The 23,827-nt window shown below is 42.8% G+C and overlaps 1 protein-coding gene across 1 annotated transcript; it reads left to right on the top strand.

Annotated features, from left to right (window-relative positions):
- The first annotated feature begins 2,005 nt into the window (after window positions 1–2,005).
- LOC144696017 (E3 ubiquitin-protein ligase TRIM63-like) lies at window positions 2,006–16,709 on the top strand. Its single transcript, XM_078567191.1, has 9 exons — window positions 2,006–2,324; window positions 2,758–2,924; window positions 5,283–5,451; window positions 8,350–8,445; window positions 9,432–9,665; window positions 10,556–10,578; window positions 12,492–12,616; window positions 13,801–13,863; window positions 15,296–16,709. The coding sequence occupies exons 1-9, from the start codon at window positions 2,166–2,168 to the stop codon at window positions 15,304–15,306; spliced, it is 1,047 nt and encodes a 348-aa protein (XP_078423317.1). The 5' UTR covers window positions 2,006–2,165; the 3' UTR covers window positions 15,307–16,709.
- Window positions 16,710–23,827: the final 7,118 nt, after the last annotated feature.

The following is a 23,827-nucleotide window of genomic DNA, read 5'->3' as shown; positions in this document are numbered from 1 at the left end:
GGCAAAGGTCGCCTAGATGAGGAGTTCTAGAACGTTTTCCATTTTGGCAGGGAGGATAAAAAAGCATATTATCTAAATGGTGAGAGATTCAGAGGGATCTGGATGTGTTAGTGCATCAATCAAAAAAGGCTAGTATGCAGGTACAGCAAGTAATTAGTAATTAGGAAAGCTAATAGAATGTTCTTGTTTATTGTGAGGGGAGTTGATTATAAAAGTAGGGTTGTACAGGGCACTGGTGAGACCACATCTGGAGTACTATGTACAGTATTGGTGTCCTTATTTAAGGTTCAGAGGTTTACTAGACTAATGCCAGGAATGTCTTATGAGGAAAGGTTGGACAGGTTAGCTTGTATCCACTGGAGTTTAGAAGAGTAAACGGTGACTTGATTGAAACCTTTAAGATCCTGAGGGGTCTTGACCGGGTGGATGTGGAGAGGATCTTTCCTCTTGGTGGGAGAATCTATAACTAGGGGTCACTGTTTAAAAATAAAGGGTTTCTCATTGAAGACAGAAATGAGGAGAAACTTTTTCTCTGAGGGTCGTGACTATTTGGAACTCTGTTCCTCAAAAGGCAGTGGAAGCAGAGACTTTGAATATTTTCAAGGCAGAGGTAGATAGATTCTTGATTAACAATGGGGTTAAAGGTTATCAGGGAGGAGGCAGGAATGTGGGGTTGAGGTTGCAATCAGATCAGCCTTGGTCTTATTGAATGGTGGAGCAGGCTCGAAGGACCAAGTGGCCTACTCCTCCTAATTCGTATGTTCCATTAATAGCAATGTCATTAAAACAACAACTTGCCATCACTCCAGGTATGGGAGACAGACAGAGGGGGTGGTGCAAACTGCTAGGAACTCTCACTCCAGCCGCTGTCCCATCAGGTACCACCAACATCCCTCCATTTATGTTGCCTGGGAACAGAGGTGCTTAGTGGAAAGAATGTGAATAAATAAATAAAAAATGCTTGGACAATTGCAATTAAAAGAACAGAAAAACTGCCTTTCTTTCCTGCTGCACCTGAAAATCTGGTCTCGATGTGGTCAGACTAGTGAACATTTACAATTGGAAGATATTCGTGGTTGAGGGTCAGGGGGTGGCCAGTGTTGTAGGTAGAAATTTGTTTGGACAGAGGGTTTGATAGGTGAGTATAAAGATTGAGCAGAATTGGGGTGAATTGTTGTCATGCTTATAACTTATGTCCAACTTTTAAGCCACGTGATTGGCTTGCCCTCAGATTTTGGGTGTCTCCAGGCGCAAATGAGGAGGAAGTTCTGGGGCTTACGTTTACAATTAAAAAAAAATTAATTCTTGGGATGCCAGCGTCATTGGCAAGGCAATGCAAGAGCTGCAGAATCTTTGCAATCATTAAGTGGATGGCATTTATATTCTGTTTAATATCGGCCACACTTAAAACAATCCGGGACATGCTAATCAGTAGCGTTGAAACAAAGAAAACACCTAACCCCATAGACAGTCTGCTTCTCCATTTCACTCCTGGCTCCTGGTCCTTTCAATCCACTCTTTCACCACCATACTCCATACTCTGCGAGTCCCCTGCCCCCTTAAACTTTGTTTCCCTTCCTGCCTTCAAAAGTCTCCTGAAAAAAACCCTGCCCTAACATTCTGATGCTCTTCTCCTTCATGCTCAGTGTCCATGATTATCCTCACCCTTTGTAAATGTGCTCTCAAAATTTCCTCGGTGCAGTATGGACACAAAATTGTTTTTGATGCACATCTTGGACAACTTGTTCTCAACTCACCTTGACCTGTTTCTAGTTATGTAAAATGTTTATTTTTATTTATTCTTTCTTTGAAATTTGTTTTGCTGAGCATCACATGTGATTGCATCGCCGGGTCCTGCTTGTTCTCAGTTTCACATTGCAAGTTTCTAATATGGGAAAAGTTATGTTGAGGGCTATGTCCCCCATCCCCCACTGCCCCAACCCCCCAGCTATCATGTGACGCTGGAACTGTTTATAAAAAGGACATGAGCTGTCCTTGCACAGACAGAAAAGGAACGAGGAGTAATCTTATCACAACGCCTGAGCTCTACTGAATCTCTTCTGAAGTGGAGCATCGGATACTAACGAGGAATTCGGCTGAAAGGAACGAGAAGGAAAAGGCAAAGCAACTCAGCAGATTTGAAGTGGTGTGAACTATATTTGGAGATGGATTTCCAGTCGACTATAATTCGAGAATCCAGCACGATGGAGACACTGGAGAAGCAACTTATCTGCCCAATCTGTCTCGAAATGTTTGAAAAGCCAGTTGTGATCCTGCCTTGCCAACACAATTTGTGCAGAAAATGTGCCAATGATGTGTTCCAGGTTAGTGTCTTTAAGCCAGTGACCTTGTGACCTCACTACTATTGCTTTTCAAGAAAGGCAGACAGAATAGTAGGAAGAGAGATAGAATTGTATTTCTGTAACACCTTTCAGGACCTCAGGATGTCCCCAGGAGCCTTATTGCCAATTAAGTATATTTTTGAAGTATAGTTACTGAAGTAATGTAGGCAAGCTCATTAAGGCATAGGGTGACCTTTTTAGTACAAAATTGAATAAACTTTTTCCCGGATAATTTTCTCTAAAAACTTTTCAAAGCTATAACTTTAAAAATAGTATGACATCTTCTAAAGTTGTTTATTTTTAAAATACAGTGAATATGGTTTAATACCGTAACCAGTTTTGGTGCAGTGCTGGTGCGTACGCTTCTTCTAAATATTTTGTGTATACATACATACATTTGTGTGCGCTTTTTTAGGCTGCTAATCCATACTGGCAAGGTCGAGGTAGCATGATTTCTGGAGGCAGATTCAGGTGCCCATCCTGTCGACATGAAGTTATCCTGGACCGTCACGGGGTGTACGGACTGCAGAGGAACCTACTAGTGGAGAACATCATTGATATCTACAAGGAAGAAGGCATCAGGTTAGCATGGATAATCCCTTCCCTTTCTGCATCAAGCCTGTTGTGAGGGCCAGGGAGTTGGATTAAGACTGTAATACATCCAGTAAGGAATTCGGGAAAAATTTCTTTACTGAGTGAGTGGTTAGAATTTGGGCCTTGCCATCACATGGAGTGTTTGAGGTGATTAGCATAGGTGCTTTTGAGAGGAAACTCGAGGGAGAAAGGAATAGAGAGATCTGTCGATCTGGTGAGAATAAAGTAGGATGGGAGAAGTCTCATGTGGGGCGTGAACATCAACATAGACCAGTTGGGCTAAATGGCCTGTTTCTGTGTTGTAAGTTCTAAATAATGACCCTCTTCCATTTGTGGTGATGTTATAGTGCCTTCACTGATAGGAGGGTGTAATTACAGTGCGACTACTTTAAATATGTATTATAAAATATAGTGGGCATTATAAATGTGAATGTAAGAAGTTCACAGGTAGTGAAGTAGATGTAAGATTTTTGATATGTTTCAGATGCTGATATCACAAATTAAAAGAACCTTCAAGCCTTTCTCCATTTTATAATACTTTTCAGTACAGATTAGAATAAGATAATTTTGCAGCTAATACATAAATGGTGCCTTCAAACTGACATATTTCTTGTGTGCATAGAGGATGCTATATATTAATTAGTCTGCAGAACAATGGTAGCTACTCTTCAAAAGTAACTAGTTGGGTCTCAAGCACTGGGGGAACACCTGAGGGTAGGATAAGATGCTATATAAATGAAATTAGTTTCTTTTTTTCATTCTCATATACTTGTGGAAAAGAAGCAGTACATTGACCTGCATTGTGCATATTTCAGGTCAAACAACATCTTCAGAAATGTTTTTCACTCCATGGCAACTTGCTAATTTATTATCACTTCCCACTGCATCCATGTCCACAAGGTCATCAGGGCAAGGTTTCAAGTGGTAACGATGACAAACTTTATTTAGCCCAGCTATTTCTAAGTGTTTAAAAATAGTAGGCCAGTAACTAAGCAAGTTTGCTGAGCTTTGCCTTTAAGAAATGCTGGCCTTATTTATTACTGCTAGCCATTAGATTAGAAATTAATAATTTATCCACATACAAATATCATAAGTTGATATAAAACAAACATTTTAAAAATTGTAATCTTGAGAGATTTAACTTTATGAACAATGATCATCTCTGAGATTCAGTAGCAGAAGGAATAAATAATTTCAAAGGATTATGTCAGTTTTCAAAATGCCATCCAATGGGATGCCTTCATCACCATTGATAAGGAAGAGTTGGCCCTGTTGAGGATGGGCCTTGCATCCCAACAACTCCACCACCTAGAAGGACAAGGGCAGCGGCCACATGGGAATGCCATCACCTGTAAGTTCCCCTCTGAGTCACACTTCATCCTGACTTGGACAAGTCCTTCATCATCGGTGGATCAAAATCAAGCAACTCCCCATCTAACAGCAGGAGCACCTTCATCGCCTAGATTGCAGTGGTTAATGATGAAGGGCCATCACCGCCTTTTCAAGGCCAACTAGGGGACAGGCAATAAATGGCAATCTTGCCAGCAATGCCCACATCCTGGGAATGAATAAAACAAATTCTGCAACATCCCCCAGCCTTATATCCAAGCCTGCTTCCCCGCAATCTTGGACTGCTGTTCAACTCTCCACTGCCCCCTCCCTACCACAACCCCACTTTTCCACATCATGCACTCCTCACTTGCTGCAGGAGTTTTCAGCCATCTTGATCTTACCCTACTGCCCCCCCACTCACCGCTTCCACCCACACCTTCAATTACCTCCTCAAAAACGTATTCTTTTCAACCATGTTTCCAGTTCTGCCATTACCGGTTAATCTGTTCTCCTCTGATGTTTTGGTGTGTCAAATGTGCAATGCAGACACAGGCTTCATCGTGCCCAGGTGACAGAATGGTGTTTAAGGTGGTGTCAGTTCACATGGTCAAAAGACAGGCACAACCACTCTGTAGATACGGAAGCAGATAACCCCGAGTGCTGGAAAGGCAAAACCAGTTCATCAACATCTGAAAGCAAAAATACGTTTTGGGTTTTGACACTTGTATTTTCTCTTTTGATTGGTGACCACAGGTCCACTGTGTGTCTTCACTGTTTTCTGTTTAATTACATTTCAGGAGAAGCTAGATAAGCACATGAGGGAGAAAGGAAGGGAAAGATATACTGACAGGGTTAGATGAAGAGGATGGAAGAAGGCTTGTGTGGAACCTAATCATCAGATTGGCCAAATAGCCTGTTTCTGTGCTGCAAAGCCTATGTAATTCACATCATTCCCGTTCTTCTTTGTAAATAGTGCCCTACTGATGAAAATACATTTATTCTGTTGATATCCAGCAAACCTGTGAAGAAAGGTAACCAGCCCATGTGTGAAGAGCACGAGGATGAAAAGATCAACATTTATTGCCTCTCTTGCCAAGTTCCCACCTGCTCAATGTGCAAGGTTTTTGGAGCTCACAAGGACTGTGAGGTGGCCCCTCTACAGAATGTATTTCAACAGCAAAAGGTAAGATTTGGAATGGGGGAGTTGAGGGGGGGTGTGGTTGTGAGGAGGCAAGGGGATTGCAAAATCATTTAAAATCATTAAAGGTAGCTAGGCAGGTTAACAAAGCTATTAAAAAGCACAAGCAAAGCACTGGGGTTCATTTCTAGAGGAATGGAATTCAAAAGCAGAGAAATTATATAAAACTTGCATAGAGCTTTGATTATAGTGCACTTAGGAGTATTGTGCACAGTGCTGATCTCCATATAACAGAAAGAATATAGAAGCGTGGACTCGATGGGCCGAGTGGCCTTTTGTGCCATAATGGCTACAGCATGACTCTAAGCACATGAGAGAAAGGAATAGAGGGAATGTTGTTGTGAGAGATGAAGTAAAGGGTGAGAGGAAGCTTGTGTGGAGTATAAACACCTGCATAGAGTTTTTAAGATCTGTTTCTGTCCTGTGAATTCAATGTGATCAACGAGTGTAAAGCAGTTCAGAAATGCCTGGGCAAGAAGGAGTTAAAATAACTTTCGCATAAACCCTCTTTAAGTTCTGGCTAATTTTAGTGCAGAGTGTCGCAGTGCGACAGCTGGCCTGGGTTGGTGGGAGGAGGGAATTCTTCTGAGCTATGGAGTCCCACATTTCAGCCTGTCTGCCTGCTTACTCAGAGAAATTGAAGCTGCATTGTGCTTTTTAAAACGTGCTCACGTCTCCTTGAATTGTATGACTTATAGCCCTCCAGAAGGTGCTGTCCGTAGCTGGGGTATGTGTGGCACATACCATCTAGTATCACACCCAAATTAACACGCTTCATGTGTGAGATTGGCACCAAATGTTGGTAGCTTTTTTGACCTTGAAGGTCACCACATCAGCACCTGAACTTGTCCAACCACACCCGGTTTCCAGTTGGACTCAATGGAAAGTTTTTAGGAGCAGGAACTCTGTCCTGACTTTCCCTCTTCTGAACGCAAAGGCAGCCGGATGAAATGTACTGCCCTCAAGTGGCTGAATCAGCTCAGTACAGGCCATGGGTGGAATCTGGGGACTTCCTGGCCTGTAGGCAAGCAGTGCACTTACCTACCCAGCCACTAGAGAGCTGCTTTATTGTCAGCTTCAGTTTGGAAAGCGGTGATAAACATGCTGGCTTATTGCTCCTACAGGGCAGAATTTTCTGCCAATTTCACTTCCTATAACGTGACCACCTCATATAAACTCATCTTGATCAACAACCCAAATTTACCAGGATTAAATTCAGGAATGCATCACGAATGTCAAAATAATACATGTAAACGCCATAATATTTCCAAAATACTAACATATCACTTAGTGTTGTAGTGCAGTAACTGAGTTTACATTATCCTATAACCAAAGGGGCATTATACTGTGTATGGGACTGGCATTATTCTATTGCTAAGGTGAAACTTTGCTTTAGCTTTTCTATTCTTTAACTGCTGTAAATCACTGGGTCAAAAAAAACTTGCATTACTATGGTAGCATTCATGATCTCAGAACATCCCAAAGTGCTTTACAGCCAATGAGATACTTTTGCAATGTAGTCACTGTTGTATCGCAGGAAACGTGGCAGCCAATTTATGAATAGCAAGCTCTCTGTAACAGAAATGTGACAATGACTAGATAATCTGTTTTCGGTGATATTGACTGGGGATCAATAGTGGCCAGGATGGTGAGGCTACCTACCCTGTTGTTTGTCAAAATAACATCATGGGATCTTTTGAGAGCGCAGGTGGACTTCAGTTTAATATTGCATCTGGAAGACAGCACTTCTCACCAGTGTAACACTCCCTCAGTACTGCGCTAGAATGTCAGGCTAGATTTGGTGCTCAAGTCCCTGAAGTCGGATTTGAACCCCACAACCTTCTAACTCAGAATGCTGCCCACTGAGCCATTAGTCATGGCAAGTTGTAAACAGTTGTTGTTAAACATATCTTCAGGTGAATAAATCAACTAATGATTAACTTTCTTTGAAGTAGAAGAAATGGCTACATTCACATTTTCTAGAAAAGTGCCCTATGCCTTCTGGAAGTACCCTGATCCAGAATGACACAAATATTGCGCAGTATCATATTGACCTAGAATAACAGACTACCCATAATGTTTTCAAATTGATGTAAGGCATGAAGCAATTGAGTGAAGTTTTATAAATGATTCATATGTTTGATTGTGCCTCGACACCCCCTTCACCTCTGCGTTTCATCAGAAGGAATTTACGAGATTGTAAATGCAAGTTAATGTCCTGGTTGAAGGCTACAGACCTGTTATCAGTACTGGGGCGAAGTCATCTATGTAATGAGTAACTTAGACTAGATGTCCAAATTTCAAGAAAATGGAGTTTGTTTATTCATGATCTTGAAGTAAGTTACCTTTGAAAGTATCACATCTTGAATATCTGCACAGAACTCTTCTCTGTTCTAAAACAACATGGTAGGATGCAGTATAACTCAGTGTTCTGGGTTGATGTAATGCTGTACAGTGCAAAATGCTGTTCTAGATCAAAAATACAATGTAGCAAAGTGCACTTTTACTATGAATGTGATACTCTTTAAAAGACCAGCTGTCTGTTAGTGGTAACAGCTTAAAAAGGAACCCCTAAGATTTTTATAATGTTCCACTTCTAGATGCTTCAATTCAGCTAAGATGGTTTCAAATTTGTGTTGCACTATACAGTTTGTTTCAATGCAGAGCTGAAACCAACTAACATGTGGTGTGAATGGCCTAATTGTAGTATTAAGATGTAACATCCCTGACCTTATAATCAGCTTTTAATAATTGTAGAAAAGCTTGCAGAATAGAATTGTGATTTCCCATTTCAAACCTTATGCTTCCTGTTAAGTACTGGATGTTTTTTTTTCCCACAGTCACTCCTTCTAACATGCATGTTTTTCTGCTGTATTTCCACAGACAGAGCTGACTGATGGGATCGCCATGCTTGTAGCTGGCAATGATAGGGTCCAGGTCATTGTCGACCAGTTGGAAGAGACATGCAAAAACATCGAGGTATGGTATAACTGACAGCAAATTTTGAACAGTGGGTTCCTTAAATAGGCACCCGAATTCTTCCCTCACTTCTGCGGCAACAGCTAATCTCATCAGTGACATTGAGCAGAGTTCCTTACATCTCTTTTAAAATAGCTCATGTAAAATAAACCAGTTTAAAAAAAGGCCCAGGGATCAGGAATGTGCAAAGTATAATCCAATTTTCTTTCATGACTCCTTCAGAATGCTGAGATGATAACACAGTTAAACGGATTCTTAGCTCAGGATAAGACCTGAAACTCTGAAATTCCCTCCCTTAATCTCTCTGCCTTTAAAGCAGCTCTTAAAACGTCCCACTTTGACCAAACTTTTGGTCACCTGATGAAATATCTCATTAGATTTTGTGCTTTACTGTCAATGCTCCCATGAAATGTCTTGGGGTGTTTTATTACGTTAAAGGTGCTAAATGAATGATATTGTTAAATGAGTGTAAACGCAATATGCCTCAAAAGGAGACAAAAGAGAGTGAACTAAATCCCAGCCAAAGCAAGCAATGCTGAGACAATTAATTCATTCAAAAAGAAAAAAAATACTGTGTCAGATTTGGTTAGGTACAGGACTAAAAGTTAGAAAATACAGACGACAATAATCTGACAATGGGTAACGGTGAAGCATTCCGCGAGTGTCGCTCACAATAAGCGGGGTGGCTGCAGGCTTGTTGTCACCTGACTTTCTGCCTTTGTCACTGAGTGACACTTGTGGTGTAGCAATCCTCTGCATAAAAATTCTCACTTCTGGTGAAAGTCCTGACTCTATGCTTTCTCATTAGTAACTGATTAATCAGTGCATTCAATGAAGCATTCCCAATCCATACACAATCTAATCAGGGTTAGCTGTCCCTCAGGTAAAAGATAAGGCCAGTGTTAATATCTAATAGGAACTGGTCACATTTGTTGGACGGCATATCTACTTTCTACTACATGGTGAAGGTTTCTCTTTTCCCTCAGGAGAACAGCAGACACCAGAAACACATGCTCATGGAACAGTTTGACAAGTTATACACCATTCTGGAGCAAAGGAAAGATGCAATGCTGCAATCAATTACCAAAGAACAGGAGGAGAGAGTAGCATACATCAAGGATCTGATCAGGCAAGACAAAGAGCATCTAGAGGCCTCCGCTAAGCTGGTGGAAAATGCCATTCAATTCATGGAGGAGCCTGGAATTGCTGTCTTCCTTATTGTAAGAGACACTTGTACTTGTACTCCTTCCCTGAATTTTTTTGCTTTTATTCACTCATGGGATGCGGGCTTTTCTGGCTGGGCCAGCATTTACTGCCCATCCCTAGTTGCCCTTAGGAAGGTGGTGGTGAGCTGCCTTCTTGAACCGCTGCAGTCCATGCGGTGTAGGTACACCCACAGTGCTGTGAGGGAGGGACTTTCAGGATTTTTACCCAGCGACAGCCACTGTGCATCAGCGGTGGAGGGATGTTTGTGGATGTGGTGCCAATCAAGTGGGCTGCTTTGTCCTGGATGGTGTCAAGCTTCTTGAGTGTTGTGGGAGCTGCACTCATCCAGGCAAGTAGGGAGTATTCCATCACACTCCTGACTTGTGCCTTGTAGATGGTGGACAGGCTTTGGGGAGTCAGGAAGTGAGTTACTCATCGCAGGATATATCTACTGCTATAAATTTATACCCAGTAATGCACAGTTCCATATAGGGATATAGTTGTGAGTTGTGTCCTGTACTTTCTAATGCCCACAACTAATGCCCAGACCAAGAGCAACCAATTTAATACGGATTGTTTTCCTCCTCCAGATACAATTCAATACTATACTGTGTTCGTTCACTAAAGATCTTGGGGAAGCTGGCTGTGCTTAATATTTATAATCCCATCTTCTCAGTCCTGCTGATGCTGCTAACTACCTCTCCAATAAACCAGTTAAACATATAAATGTCATCCGGTTTTCCATACAACAGGAGAGAGAGTGAACACAAGTCAGTGCATACACGCTGATATTACCCTGCATTTGGTTCCAAATGCACTTTTAGATTTATTGCTTGTTGAGAAAGATGTTCTTTACATGATAAAATATTCAAATATCTGATCAATATTCTATTCCTTTCCACAGAATGCAAAGAAACTCCTGGAAAAGTAAGTATCATTTGAGTGTCAATAAACTTGCACCTCAATATTTCTTAGTTTTAAAAAATAATTTGTTAATTATCCAGCGCATTTAACTCAATTGTCCCTTCCATTTTCTAAGTGAAAGGATTGAATGTAATAAATAATTGGATTAACTAGGCAGTGCCAAGCTGCCCTCTCTCCTTTCCTGAATACTCTCTGGGACATGGTTTATGGGTGCTGGTTGGCCTCTGATACCAAGTTCAGTGAGTCAAAACAGTGAACATCAGATAACTGATTTACCAGGGAGGTCGTGACAACTGAACCCAATCCTGTCCACACCAGCATTTGCTTTCCAACGAAAGTCAATAGATAACGAAAATACCTTGCATTGATATAGCACTTCTCACATCTTTGGTATGTCCCCCAGCGCTTCACAGCCAATCAATTGTGCTTTTTTTGAAGGGCAGTCATTTATGTTACACAGGGAAACGTGGCAGCCAATGTGTGCACAGCAAGATCCCACAAACACCAATTAATGACCAGATTTAACCGTTTTTGTTGGTTAAACGGGGACTGGTAGAACTCTTCTTCAGTAATTGCCCTGAGATCTTTTACAACTTACTGAATGAACAAATAGATGGATCACCAATTCGACATCCCATTCAGGGTGTAAGCAATGAAAATACCACCACTGTAAACTTGTGGGGCGTTCGTCACAGTTGGAGCAGTATAAAGAGAGATCTGCGCTGTTTCAACAGCTGAGCTGTCAATGCTTAACCTTTGACCTCATGCAATTTCTGTAAACAATAATTATTCATGAATAATCTAAGTTACTAAGTACACCTTGGCATTTGTGGAGTCCGGGCCAAGATTCCTCTCTGAAAGAGTGTCAGCCATTGCTCAGGTGATAGCACTCTCATCTCAAAGACTCAAGGTTAAGTCCCACTGCAGAAACTTGAGCACAAAAATCAACATTCTAGTGTAGTACTGAGGGGCTGCTGCACTTTCAAAGGTGCCGTCTTTCAGATGAGATGTTAAACTGAAACCCTACCAGCCCTCTCAGTTGGTAAAAGATCCCATGCCACTATTGCAAAGAAGAGCAGGGGAGTTCTCCCTGCTGTCCTGGCCAATATTTATCCCTCAAACAACATCTCAGAAACAGATTATCTGGTCATTATCACATTGCTGTTTGTGGGAGCTTGCTGTGCACAAATTGGATGCCACTATTCCTACGTTGCAACGGTGACTGCATTCAAAAGCACTTCATTGACTGTAAGCACTTTGAGATGCCTGGTGGCCATGAAAAGTAATGCAGGTTTTTCTTTCTTTTTAACCAACACCACCAAAAACAGAGTATCTGATCATTTATTTTTTGGACATCCTGTGCATATATATGTACTTAAATGCACATTCATAGAATGATGCAGAACAGAAGGAGGCCATTTGGTCCATCGTGCCTGCAGCCTACTCTTTGAAAGAGCTATCCAATTGGTCCCACTTTCACTCTGTTTTCCCTATAGCCCTGCAAATTCTTTTTCCTTTTTCAAAGTAGTTTTCCAATTTTCTTTTGAAAGTCACTATTGAATCTGCTTCCACCATCCCTTAAGGCTGCGTATACCAGATCATAACAACTCACTGCAGAGAAAATGTCTCCTCATTTTCCCTCCCTGGTTCTTTTGTCAGTGATGACCAATTGCCAATTAGTTCTTTCATCTAAATGTAAAGCAACAATGAGAAAGGAATTGTGCAAGTTGGTTTAACACTTAAGAACATAAAAAAGAGGAGCAGGAGGAGACCATACAGCCCTTCATGTCTGTTCTGACATTCAATAAGATCATGGCTAATCTTCTACCTCAGCTTTACCTTCTCACTCTATCCCTATTTCTTGACTCCTTAGTGTCCAAACACAACTAAATTATTTTCTTTAATTGAAATTCCAGGATCATTGATACCTCCAGAACTTCTCACATGCTGAAACATGAGGACGGGTTTGAGAACATGGATCAATTTTCAGTGGATTTGGAAATGGCAGAAGAAACCCTGAAAAACATAACATTTGGAATAGGTACAATCATTGTAGATACTAGCATTGGCAAAAAAAAAATGTTGTGCCAAGGAGAGTGGGTAGGAACACTGACCTTTCACCCCTGGGGACTCTAGGTGCCCCATTATTGAGTGCTATTCAGAGTGAGTAAAAGGATGCAGTATCAATAAAATCCATTGGAAGGAACATAGGAACAGGTGGAGGCCATTAAGCCCTTCTAGCCTGTTCCACCATTCAATTTGACTATGGATGATCTGTACCGTAACTCCATCTACCTGCCTTGGTTCCATAACCCTTAATATAATCAAACAGTGAACGTTGACAGGTGATTTGAATGTGGGTATACTGGATGGCTAAAACCAATCATGCCATCTTCTGGTGTGTGTTTGGGGTGGAACTTTCACCAGTTGCCAGTAAACAGCAACCAGCAGTTGGGAACCAAGTCTGATTTTCTTCCCTCCATAGCCTAGGGGTACTGAAAGTAATTTTTACATTTCTACTGCGGACCTTGGTTGAGAGTAGCTAATTCAGCACAGACCTAAGAATGAACCTGGGACCTCATAGAATGATATGGTACAGAAGGAGGCCATTTGGCCTGTCATTCTGTGCTTACTCAATCTGCAAGAGGAACAATAAGTAAACGGTTGAGGCATTTCTGAGAGATATAATATGGTACTAGATAAGTTGTAGTACGTGCAATGCCATGGCATACTAGGCTATGGGCCTAGTGCTGGAAAATGGGATTAGAATAGTCAGGTACTTGTTTGACTGGCGCAGACTTGATGGGCCAAAGGGCCTTTTTCTGTGCTTTGGACCTCTATGACTCTAAATTCAAGTTTTTTTTAATAGAATCATAGGATGATGCAGCACAAAAGGCTGTTTGGTCCATCATACCTTTGTTGGATCTTTGAAAGAGTTTTTCAATTAGAATCACTCCCACACTCCCAATGGAATCCCCAACTGAGATCAGGTGTACTCACCAATAGCCTTTGTGGTATCCAACTGGCTTGATTTTCAATCAAACTTAAGTTGAAAATGTTGTAGGGTTACTGTGCAAACCTCCTATTCAAGAATTGCACTGAATTTACCAGAATCTGCCAATCAGCCATCTTAAAGCAATAGTTCAAAGCAAATAATACAAAATGCCAATCTGGAATTACTCCAGTCAGCAAGTTGAGTGACATATTTACATGTTCTCTCTCCAGCTGAAGAGGAGATAGAAGAAGTGGAGACCGAGGATGAGGATGAAGAAGAAAATCAAACTGACGGTAAGAAAAAGATCATTCTACTCAGACCAGACTTGGGCTGACTCTCACTGAAGTGCACCTTAGCACATACGGCAGGCATTTTAGAAAGAAGCCACCAAGGGTATTTTGTTGAGTGGGATTAACAAGATCATCATTGGTGTAACTTGACAGGTGGCTATTTAGTGGGCCACATCTCCTGCCCAACTTTCCACTTTGCACCTCTGTAAACTGGAGTGCATCCAAAACTCTACTGCCTGCATACTAACTCTCACACTATATCCTGTTCACTTATTGCCCACCTGCTCGCCGATCTACATTAGTCCCAGGCCTGGCAAAGCCTCAATTATAAAATTCCCAAGCTTGTGTTCATATTCCCTATTTCTGTAACCATCCCCAGCCCTAAACTCTGTGAGGTTATGAACCGCCTGGTTCAATCTGTGGCAGTAAAAGCGATTGATTTGGTGGTTATTAAGCATGGGTGAACCCTGAAGGCAACACCGACCCCCTCCTTAGTATGGGGCTGTTCAGTCCAATAGAAGGCTTCCTGCTGTTGCTCAGCCAGACATCAGCAAACTCAGGCCAGACCAGGGGACCCCCTTGGTATATGCACCTAGTTGCACATTGGACAACATTGGGTTAATAGGAGAGTTCTTGCTATTTGGTCATCATACAACTGGTCTACGTTCATTTCGCTAACTCCTGTTGAAATGCGTTTTGCACCTGTCAATTGTTTAGCTAAAATTATTGACTGGTTGATCTTTACCCCACCCCAAATTTTATAGTCCATTCATTATTGGCCTTGGTTTCACATCTGGAAGTTGCAGATGTGTTTTATGTCATTGTTGACAAATGGTCCTGTCAAAGAATTTTGCAGCTCTCTTGTACAAAAGTAGCAAAAGCCCTCCAGCTCTACGACATTGATAACATTGTGTGACAGATGCTGGGATCACATTGCAACATAGCTTTTGATTGTAATGGCATGTTAATTGGCCACATGACAATCTACGAGCTGGAAAATCTGCAGGGTGCATGGGGGAACGGTCCATTAGTGTTTTCACAAACCACTGGGAACCTCTACCACTGCCAACAATGGGCTTTGCGGTTTGATGGGGAGGCTCTTTGACATTAGCAGCCAAGCCAGTAGGAATACATCACAGCTGGCCATTGTTCCAAAGAAACTGTAAAACTATGGTGGGCAGAGCTGGGCAGGTTTGTCAGCATTTCCCATCTCCCCCACCTCCCCCACCATGCCCCCTGAAGAAAGTGGTAGCAAGTGAGTGTACAGGTGAGTGAGGATCTGATGAAACCTCCCTGAATATTTCCAGCCAGCGTTTGCATCCCTAACCCCTGCAAGGGTTTGGGCCTTCTGCAGAAGAACACTAAAAGGGGTTGAGAGAATGCAAGCAAGGGAATCAGCAAAGTGATGGTTTTTGTTTCATGTCCCCTCCCACAGGTCAGCAGTGATGTCGCCATTGCGGTGTGACAAATCTTTGGCATGGAACATCTCTTGTGAATTCTTGGGATCGTCCTGGCCCCAAATCACAGACAGCTGGGGAAGGCGGTAAATTTGTTCAACAAATTTCATTTTGTTCATAAAACTGTTTTGAAAAAAAAACAAAAAAAATGTTTTTATATGGTGCAAAATTAATGGTTTTGTACATTTTATATATTATTTTTGTATATAATACAATGGAATGATAATTCATTGTACTTTTTTAAAACAACTTGAGAATTAACAGTCAACAAAGCTTTAAGTCCACCTTTCGCAATATGTCTGCTATTCCATTAGCTTTTTAGTTTGAGCATTGTTACATTGCGATAGACTCCAGTGATGGGCTAAGTGCTTGTACAAATAGCTTCCTTAAGTCATTGGTCCTCAAACTTTTTGGGTTGAAGAATCCTTTTCAAATAGATTATTAATCACAGACTCCTCACCCCATTTAAATTCTAACACTACTCCTCAATTCAGAATTTACATTTCTGAAAGTTAAGTTAATTAGTATCCCTGTTAAAGGGACTTGCATGAAATTTTGCTAAAGCTGTCCAATATAGTGAACATGCATGCGAGAACCTGTATCTTCCTTCACCTGGAACGTAACTCTACAGGTGCAGCAACATGCCTAGTAAATGTGCACCACACAACATGTCATTACTCTTCCTTGATTGAGATTAGGTTCTGTGGCTCTTGCTGAGAGTACTGGCACCATTTCAGGTGTAACCCTCCACTACCTGCCTACTTGCTGGACATTGTTCCTCCCACTCTGTTGTTTACTGTCTGTGCTAAACTATCACTGGCACAGTGCCTTTCTGCCATTGGGAAACTGCCAGTAACTGCACTGTGGCTTTAGTCTAGGTCTGGTCAAAGCCCCAGTTGCTGTACTCAGTAAACAAAGCTCAGCTTGATCGTCATTCCATGTCCCCTGGACAAGGTTGACGTAGCAACTCCTCCACACCCTCCCCCGTCCCCCTCTTGTCTGTTCTCTTGGGATTCTCAGTCAATCCAAGACCCCACAAATATGTGGATCTGTTTGAGAACCTCAGTAACACTTGGTGGAAGTTTAATGCATTATAGGTGGCAGGTGTAGAGCAAGGAAACAACAAGTAAATATTAAATCATCAGAAGATCGTTCTCAAAATAAACTGAATGCTGGAAGTCTGAAATGAAGACAGGAAATGCTGCAGTTAGGCAGCAGGTCAGTCAGTATCTGAAAGAAGAAGAGGTTTTTGGTTGTAGATGATTCCCAAGACCTCCATTTTAAATGACCCTGTAAGCTCCATTATGATAGTTACTTCATTTTCATGCCTGTATGTTGTTTGAAATTATTGAGCATAAATAAACTTATCTATATATGATGTTCTCCAGATTACCTAAATTTCTTGTGTCTTTTTTTTGGTAAGCAAGGATTATTTCCCTTTTCAATTCTTCCCTCTCTTCTGGTGAAGCTGACTTCTGATGTGATAGAAATCTGCAGGCACAGTCCACAATCTCCTTGTGATCAATTTGTGAGCGTTAACCTTACTTGTTCTTGTGCTCAGTATTGGGCTTCTCACCTCAGGAAGATCATTATGGCTTTGGAGGAGGCACAACACAGATTCACCAGAATAATACCAGACCTTAAAGAGTTAAATTACAAGGACAGGTTATATAGATGTTAAGAGGCTATTTCCTCTGGCAGGAGAGTGTAGGACTTGGGGTCATCATCTCAGGATAAAGGGCTGACCGCCTAGGACTGAGAGGAGGAGAAATTTCTTCACTCAAGAGAATTGCGAATCTTTGGAATTCCCTATCCCAGAAGGCTGTGCATACAATCAATAATCAATGTCATTGATTATTTCTAAGAATGAGATTAATATATTTTGAACACAGAGGGAATCAAGGGATATGGGGATTGGATGGGAAAGTGGAATTGAGGTGGAAGATTAGCCATGATCTTATTAAATAGCGGTGCAGTCGCGGGCAGCTGAATGACTCACTCTTCTTCCCAGCCTCAATTTCCAAAACCTAACTGGTTTGACCAGTGAACTGCAAAAGGGGTTAAAAAGAATGTAATCGACCAGGATTGAGTTGGAGGGCCAAAAAAGACCAACAAGAAAACATGGAGATGTATTGGGGAGAAGTCCCAATATTCAAGAGCTGAGCATAGGCCAGTAGAAGAGGCTTGCATTTATATAGCACCTTCCATGATCACCAGACATCTCAAAGCGCTTTACATCCAATTAAGTTATTTTGAAGTGCAGTCACTGTTGTATTGCAGCAGCCAACTTGCACATAGCAAGGTACTACAAACAGCATTCTGATAATGACCAAATAATCCATTTCCTTTTACCTTGATTGAGGGATAAATATTCGTCAGTATTCTGGGTATAAGGCCTTGGCTCTTCTTTGAAATAGTGCCATGGGATCTTTTACATCCACCCGACTTGAACCTGGAACCTTCTGAATCAGAGGCAAGAGTGCAACCAACTGAGCCATGACTGACGCAAGGTGCAAAGGGCAAGGCAAAAGAGGAAACAAAACCAATGTTCTTTCTTTTGCCTACTCCTCTGGGTACCTGTGTTTTTATTGGTCTTTGTTTGAATATTGCTTTTGTTTTTCTTTATTCATTCAAGAGATGTGGGCTTCGCTGGCTAGGCCAGCATTTATTGCCCATTTCTAATTGTCCTTGAGAAGGTGATGGTGAGCTGCCTTCTTGAACCGCTGCAGTCCATGTGGTGTAGGTACAGCCTACAGCCTGCTGTTAGGGAGGGAATTCCAGGATTTTGACCGAGCGACAGTGAAGGAACGGCGATATATCTCCAAATCAGGGTGGTATGTGGCTTGGAGGGGAACTTCCAGGTGGTGGTGTTCCCATCTATCTGCTGCCCTTGTCCTTCTAGATGGTAACAGTTGTGGGTTTGGAAGGTGCTTTATTTATTTAACTCTTAGTGTCACAGGAGGGGATGTTTGCCAATGGGTTTGCCACACTGAGCAAAACTACTGCAAAAGATCTATTCACGTAGGAATTTCACAAGAATTAGTCCATTAACTTAACAATTCAAATAAAGCAAATGAAAAACAAAATCAGTTTTGGCAGACAGCTTGAAGTCCAATTATTGGCTATGAGTTGCTTGTCTATCAGTAACTTCACTGCTATTCAAGAACATGCATTCATATAGTGCCTCAACATAGTAACGCATCCCAAGGCACTTCACAGGAGTATTATCAAACTAAATTTCACACCAAACCAGGTAAGAGATATTAGGACAGGTGACCAAGAAGCTTTGTCAAAAAAGTAGGTTTTTCAGGAGCTTCTGAAAGGAATGGAGAGGTAGAAAGATTTAGCAAGGAAATTCCAGAGCTCAGCCAGCTAAATTCAGTGCAATACCTCCATGAACATAAAGAATTGAAGGCCAACTAATTGGTTTTCACTGGACAAATTGCACAACTGGCCAGTTGTAGTTGGTCTTTCTTTCAATGAATTCAAGCACATTCTTTCAGAAGGAGTGGTCAGATAAAGAAGTAGAAATTAGATGGTATGTTTGCAAACCCTGAATGTTGGGCAATTAATATTTACAAAGCTCTATAATTCAATGTGAAGCGTTCTTCAAATTTGAAGCTTTGCATCGTGAGAATGTGGCCCGAGAGGTTCGATTGCTCTCTCGGGGGGTCACTAGTGAAAAGGTTTAAGCATCTCTTCATAATTCCCACCTGTGGAACTTTCCAATTCAACAATAAAGCCTGAACTGGCTGAGCCTCTTTTCTCTAGCAAAGAGAAAACAGAGGTGACCTGATTGAGGTCTTTAAAATTATGAAGTAGTTTGAAGAGGTAGAGGGTGAGAAAATGTTTCACCTTGTGGGGAAGTCCTAAGCTACGGGCCATGAATATAAGATAGTCACAAATGAATCCAAATGAAGAATTCAGGAAATTTTTTTTTTTTACACAGGATTGGTAAAAATGTGGAATTGGCTACCACAAGTATTTGAGATGATTAGCTTGGATGTAGTTAAGGGGAAGTTAGATAAGGGAGAAAAAACTAGAATGATATGCTGATAGGGTGTGATGAAGTAGGGTGGGAGGAGGCTTGTGTGGAGCATTAACACTGGTATAGACTAACTGGGCCAAATGGCCCACTTCTGCATTGTTAATTCTGCAGTATTCGTGCCTCAGTTCATCCACTGCTGGAACCCTCATTCGTGTTTTTGTTGCCTCTAGTCTTGGCTAATACAATGCTTTCTTGGCTCACTGTCCACCTTGGATCCTTAGAAAATTTGAGCTCATCCAAAACTCTTTCCCATGTCCTAACTTGCACCAAGTCCCATTCAGTTATTACCCCTGTGTTTGCTGATCTACACTGGCTGACCTGGCTACACCTTGATTTTAAAATTCTCATCCTTGTTTTTAAGTCCCTTCATGGCCTCCCTCCTTCCTATTTCTATAACCTCCTCCAGCCGTACAACCCTCTGAGATTTACATTACACCATTGGCTATAAAGCACGTTGAGATGTCTGGTGATTGTGATAGATGCTATACAAATGCAAGTCTTTTATTTGTTGAGATCTCTGTCTACACTGCTCCAGTTCTGATTCCTGGCACTTCCCTGATTTTAATCACTCCACCTTGGCAGATGTGCCTTCCGTTGCCTAGATATTAAACTTTGGAATTCCCTCCCTAAACTTGTCCACCTCTCTCTCCTCCTTTTCAGGCACCCCTTAAAACCAACCAAGCTTTGGTTCAGTCCCGGTAATAACATAGAATGGTTACAGCACAAAAGGAGGCAATTCAGCCCATTGTGCCCGTCCTGTGAAAGAGCAATTTGTGTCGCTTTCTGCCTCATCTCTGTAGCCCTGCACATTCTTCCTTTTCAGATAATGATCCAATTGCCTTTTGAAAGCTTGAATTACCCTGCCTTCACCACACCCCCAGGCAGTGCATTCCAGATCCTAACCACATTTTTTCCTTATTCTTTTATGGGATACAGGCATTACTGGCAGGGTCAGTATTTGTTGCTCATTCCTTGAAGTGTGTGGCTTGCTAGGCCATTTCAGGCTTGCTGTGGATCATTTAAAAAAATTATTCATTCATGGGATGTGGGCATCACCGGCTAGGCCAGCATTTATTGCCCATCCCCAACTGCTTGAGAAGGTGGTGATGAGCTGCATTTTGGAACTGCTGCAGTCCATGTGGTGTAGGTAAATCCACAGTGCCATTAGGAGAGCGTTCCAGGATTTTGACCCAGCAACATTGAAGGAACGGTGATATATTTCCAAGCCAGGATGGTGAATGGCTTGGAGGGGAACATCCAGGTGCTGGTGTTTCCATGTGTTTGCTGCCCTTGTACTTAGAATAGAATAGAATAGAATCATAGGAAGTTTACGCCACAGAAAGAGGCCACTCGGCCCATCGTATCTGTACCTGTTGAAAAATGAGCCACCCAGACTAATCCCATTTTCCAGCATTTGGTCTGTAGCCCTGTAGATTACAGCACTTGCAGCGAATATCCAGGCACCCTTTAAATGAGTTGAGAGTTTCTGCCTCCACTACCCTTTCAGGCAGTGAGTTCCAGACCCCCAAAACCCTCGGGGTGAAAAAAATCTTTCCTCACCTCCCCTCTAATCTTCGACCAATCACTTTTAATCTATGCCCCCGAGTCACTGATCTCTCTACTAAAGTAAATAGGCCTTTCCCATCCACTCTATCCAGGCCCTTCACAATTTAGTACATCTCAATCAAACCTGCCCTCAGCCTCCTTTGTTCCAAGGAGAACAACCCCAGCCTATCCAAAACAAAAACAGAAACAGAAATACCTGGAAAAACTCAGCAGGTCTGGCAGCATCGGCGGAGAAGAGCACAGTTGACGTTTCGAGTCCTCATGACCCTTCAACAGAACTAAGTAAAAATAGGAAAGGGGTGAAATATAAGCTGGTTTAAGGGGTTGGGGGGGGGGGGGGGGGGGGTGGGGGGAGTGGGGGAGGGGGTGGTTGTTGGGACAACCAGCCTATCCAATCTTTCCTCATAGCTCCAATTTTCCAGTCTTGGCAAGATGATAGCGTTCGTGAGTTTGGAAGGTGCTGCCTAAGGAGCCTTGGTGAATTCCCGCAGTGCATCTTGTAGATGGTATGCACTGCTGCTACTGTGCGTCGGTGGTGGAGAGAGTCACATGTAGGCCAAGCCAGGTCAGGATGGCAGATTTCCAGGACTGTCACTGACCTCATCTCCTCTGGAGATCTTCCTCCCACAGCTTCCAACTTGATAGTCGCCCAACCTCGGACGGCCCGATTCTACCTCCTACCCAAAATCCACAAACAGAACTGTCCTGGCAGACCGATCGTGTCAGCCTGTTCCTGCCCCACGGAACTCATTTCTCGTTATCTTGACTCCCTTCTCGCTCCCCTTGTCCAGTCCCTTCCCACCTACATCCGTGATTCCTCTGACACCTTACGTCACATCAACAATTTCCAGTTCCCTGGCCCCAACCGCTTCCTCTTCACCATGGATGTCCAATCCCTCTACACCTCCATCCCCCACCAGGATGGTCTGAGGGCCCTTAGCTTCTTCCTTGAACAGAGGCCCCAACAATCCCCATCCACCACTACTCTCCTCCGTCTGGCTGAACTTGTTCTCACACTGAACAATTTCCCCTTTAACTCCTCTCACTTCCTCCAAATAAAAGGTGTGGCTATGGGTACCCGCATGGGCTCCAGCTATGCCTGTCTCTTTATGGGGTATGTGGAACATTCCTTGTTCCAGTCCTACTCCGGCCCCCTCCCACAACTCTTTCTCCGGTACATCGATGATTGTTTCGGTGCTGCTTCATGCTCTCGTCGGGACCTGGAAAAATTTATTAATTTTGCTTCCAATCTCCACCCCTCCATCATCTTCACATGGTCCATCTCTGACACTTCTCTTCCCTTCCTTGATCTCTCTGTCTCAATTTCTGATGATAGACTGTCCACCAATATCCATTACAAGCCTACCGACTCCCACAGCTACCTCGACTACAGCTCCTCACACCCCGCTTCTTGTAAAGACTCCATCCCATTCTCTCAGTTCCTTCGCCTCCGTCGCATCTGTTCTGATGACGCTACCTTCAAAAACAGCTCCTCTGACATGTCCTCCTTCTTCCTTAACCGAGGTTTTCCATCCACGGTCGTTGACAGGGCCCTCAACCGTGTCCGGCCCATATCCCGCGCATCCTCCCTCACGCCTTCTCCTCCTTCCCAGAAACATGATATGGTCCCCCTTGTCCTCACTTATCACCCCACCAGCCTCCGCATTCAAAGGATCATCCTCCGCCATTTCCGCCAACTCCAGCATGATGCCACCACCAAACACATCTTCCCTTCACCCCCCCCTGAAGGCATTCCGTAGGGATCGTTCCCTCTGGGACACCCTGGTCCACTCCTCCATCACCCCCTACTCCTCAACCCCCACTTATGGCACCTCCCCATGCCCACGCAGAAGATGCAACACCTGCCCCTTCACTTCCTCTCTCCTCACCGTCCAAGGGCCCAAACACTCCTTTCAAGTGAAGCAGCATTTCACTTGCATTTCCCCTAACTTAGTCTACTGCATTCGTTGCTCCCAATGCGGTCTCCTCTACATTGGAGAGACCAAACGCAAACTGGGCGACCGTTTTGCGGAACACCTGCGGTCTGTCCGCAAGAAAGACCCAAACCTCCCTGTCGCTTGCCATTTTAACACTCCACCCTGTTCTCTTGCCAACATGTCTGTCCTTGGCTTGCTGCATTGTTCCAGTGAAGCCCAACGCAAACTGGAGGAACAGCACCTCATTTTCCGACTAGGCACTTTACAGCCTTCTGGGCTGAATATTGAATTCAACAACTTTAGATCTTAAACTCCCCCTCCCCCCATCCCCACCCCGTTTCTTCACCCCCCCACCTTTTTTTCAATAATTTATATAGATTTTTCTTTCCCCACCTATTTCCATTATTTTTAAATCTAAACTAAAACCTTGTTAGTCTTTCCACCCCACCCCCACTAGAGCTGTACTTTGAATATCCTGTCTTCCATTCTTAATTAGCACTTTTCTCAGACAAATGTCACCACCTTCGACACCTCTTTGACCCTTTTGTCTGTGACATCTTTTGATTATCTGCTCATCTCCACAATCACCACACCCTCAATGTGTCTCTCCCCACCCTCCCTCCCTCCCTCCCTCCTCCTCCTCCTCCTCCTCCTCCTCCTCCTCCTCCTCCTCCTCCTCCCCCACACACCCACCTTAAACCAATTTATATTTCTCCCTTCTTCTAACTATGCTTCAGTTCTGCCGAAGGGCCATGAAGGCTCGAAACGTCAACTCTTTTCTTCTCCGCCGATGCTGCCAGACCTGCTGAGTTTTTCCAGGTAATTCTGTTTTTGTTTTGGCAGATTTCTTTCCCTATAGGGCATTAGTCAACCAGATGGGATGGGTTTTTACAACAATCAATGAAAGTTGCCATGGTCACCATTACTGAGACTAGCTTTATATTCAGCTTTATTAATTG

This window comes from Cetorhinus maximus, chromosome 21 (genome assembly GCF_964194155.1).
Source record: "Cetorhinus maximus chromosome 21, sCetMax3.hap1.1, whole genome shotgun sequence".
Lineage (NCBI taxonomy): Eukaryota > Metazoa > Chordata > Chondrichthyes > Lamniformes > Cetorhinidae > Cetorhinus > Cetorhinus maximus.
Note: the sequence above shows the minus strand (reverse complement) of the source record. Positions and strands in the feature narration are given on the sequence as shown.

Excerpts from the sequence above, each read along its gene's own strand:
- LOC144696017 (XM_078567191.1), top strand. The coding sequence starts at position 2,166 with ATGGATTTCCAGTCGACTATAATTCGAGAATCCAGCACGATGGAGACA. Across the intron at positions 2,325-2,757 it reads GTGCCAATGATGTGTTCCAG|GCTGCTAATCCATACTGGCA; the intron begins GTTAGTGTCTTT and ends GCGCTTTTTTAG. Across the intron at positions 10,579-12,491 it reads GCAAAGAAACTCCTGGAAAA|GATCATTGATACCTCCAGAA; the intron begins GTAAGTATCATT and ends TTGAAATTCCAG.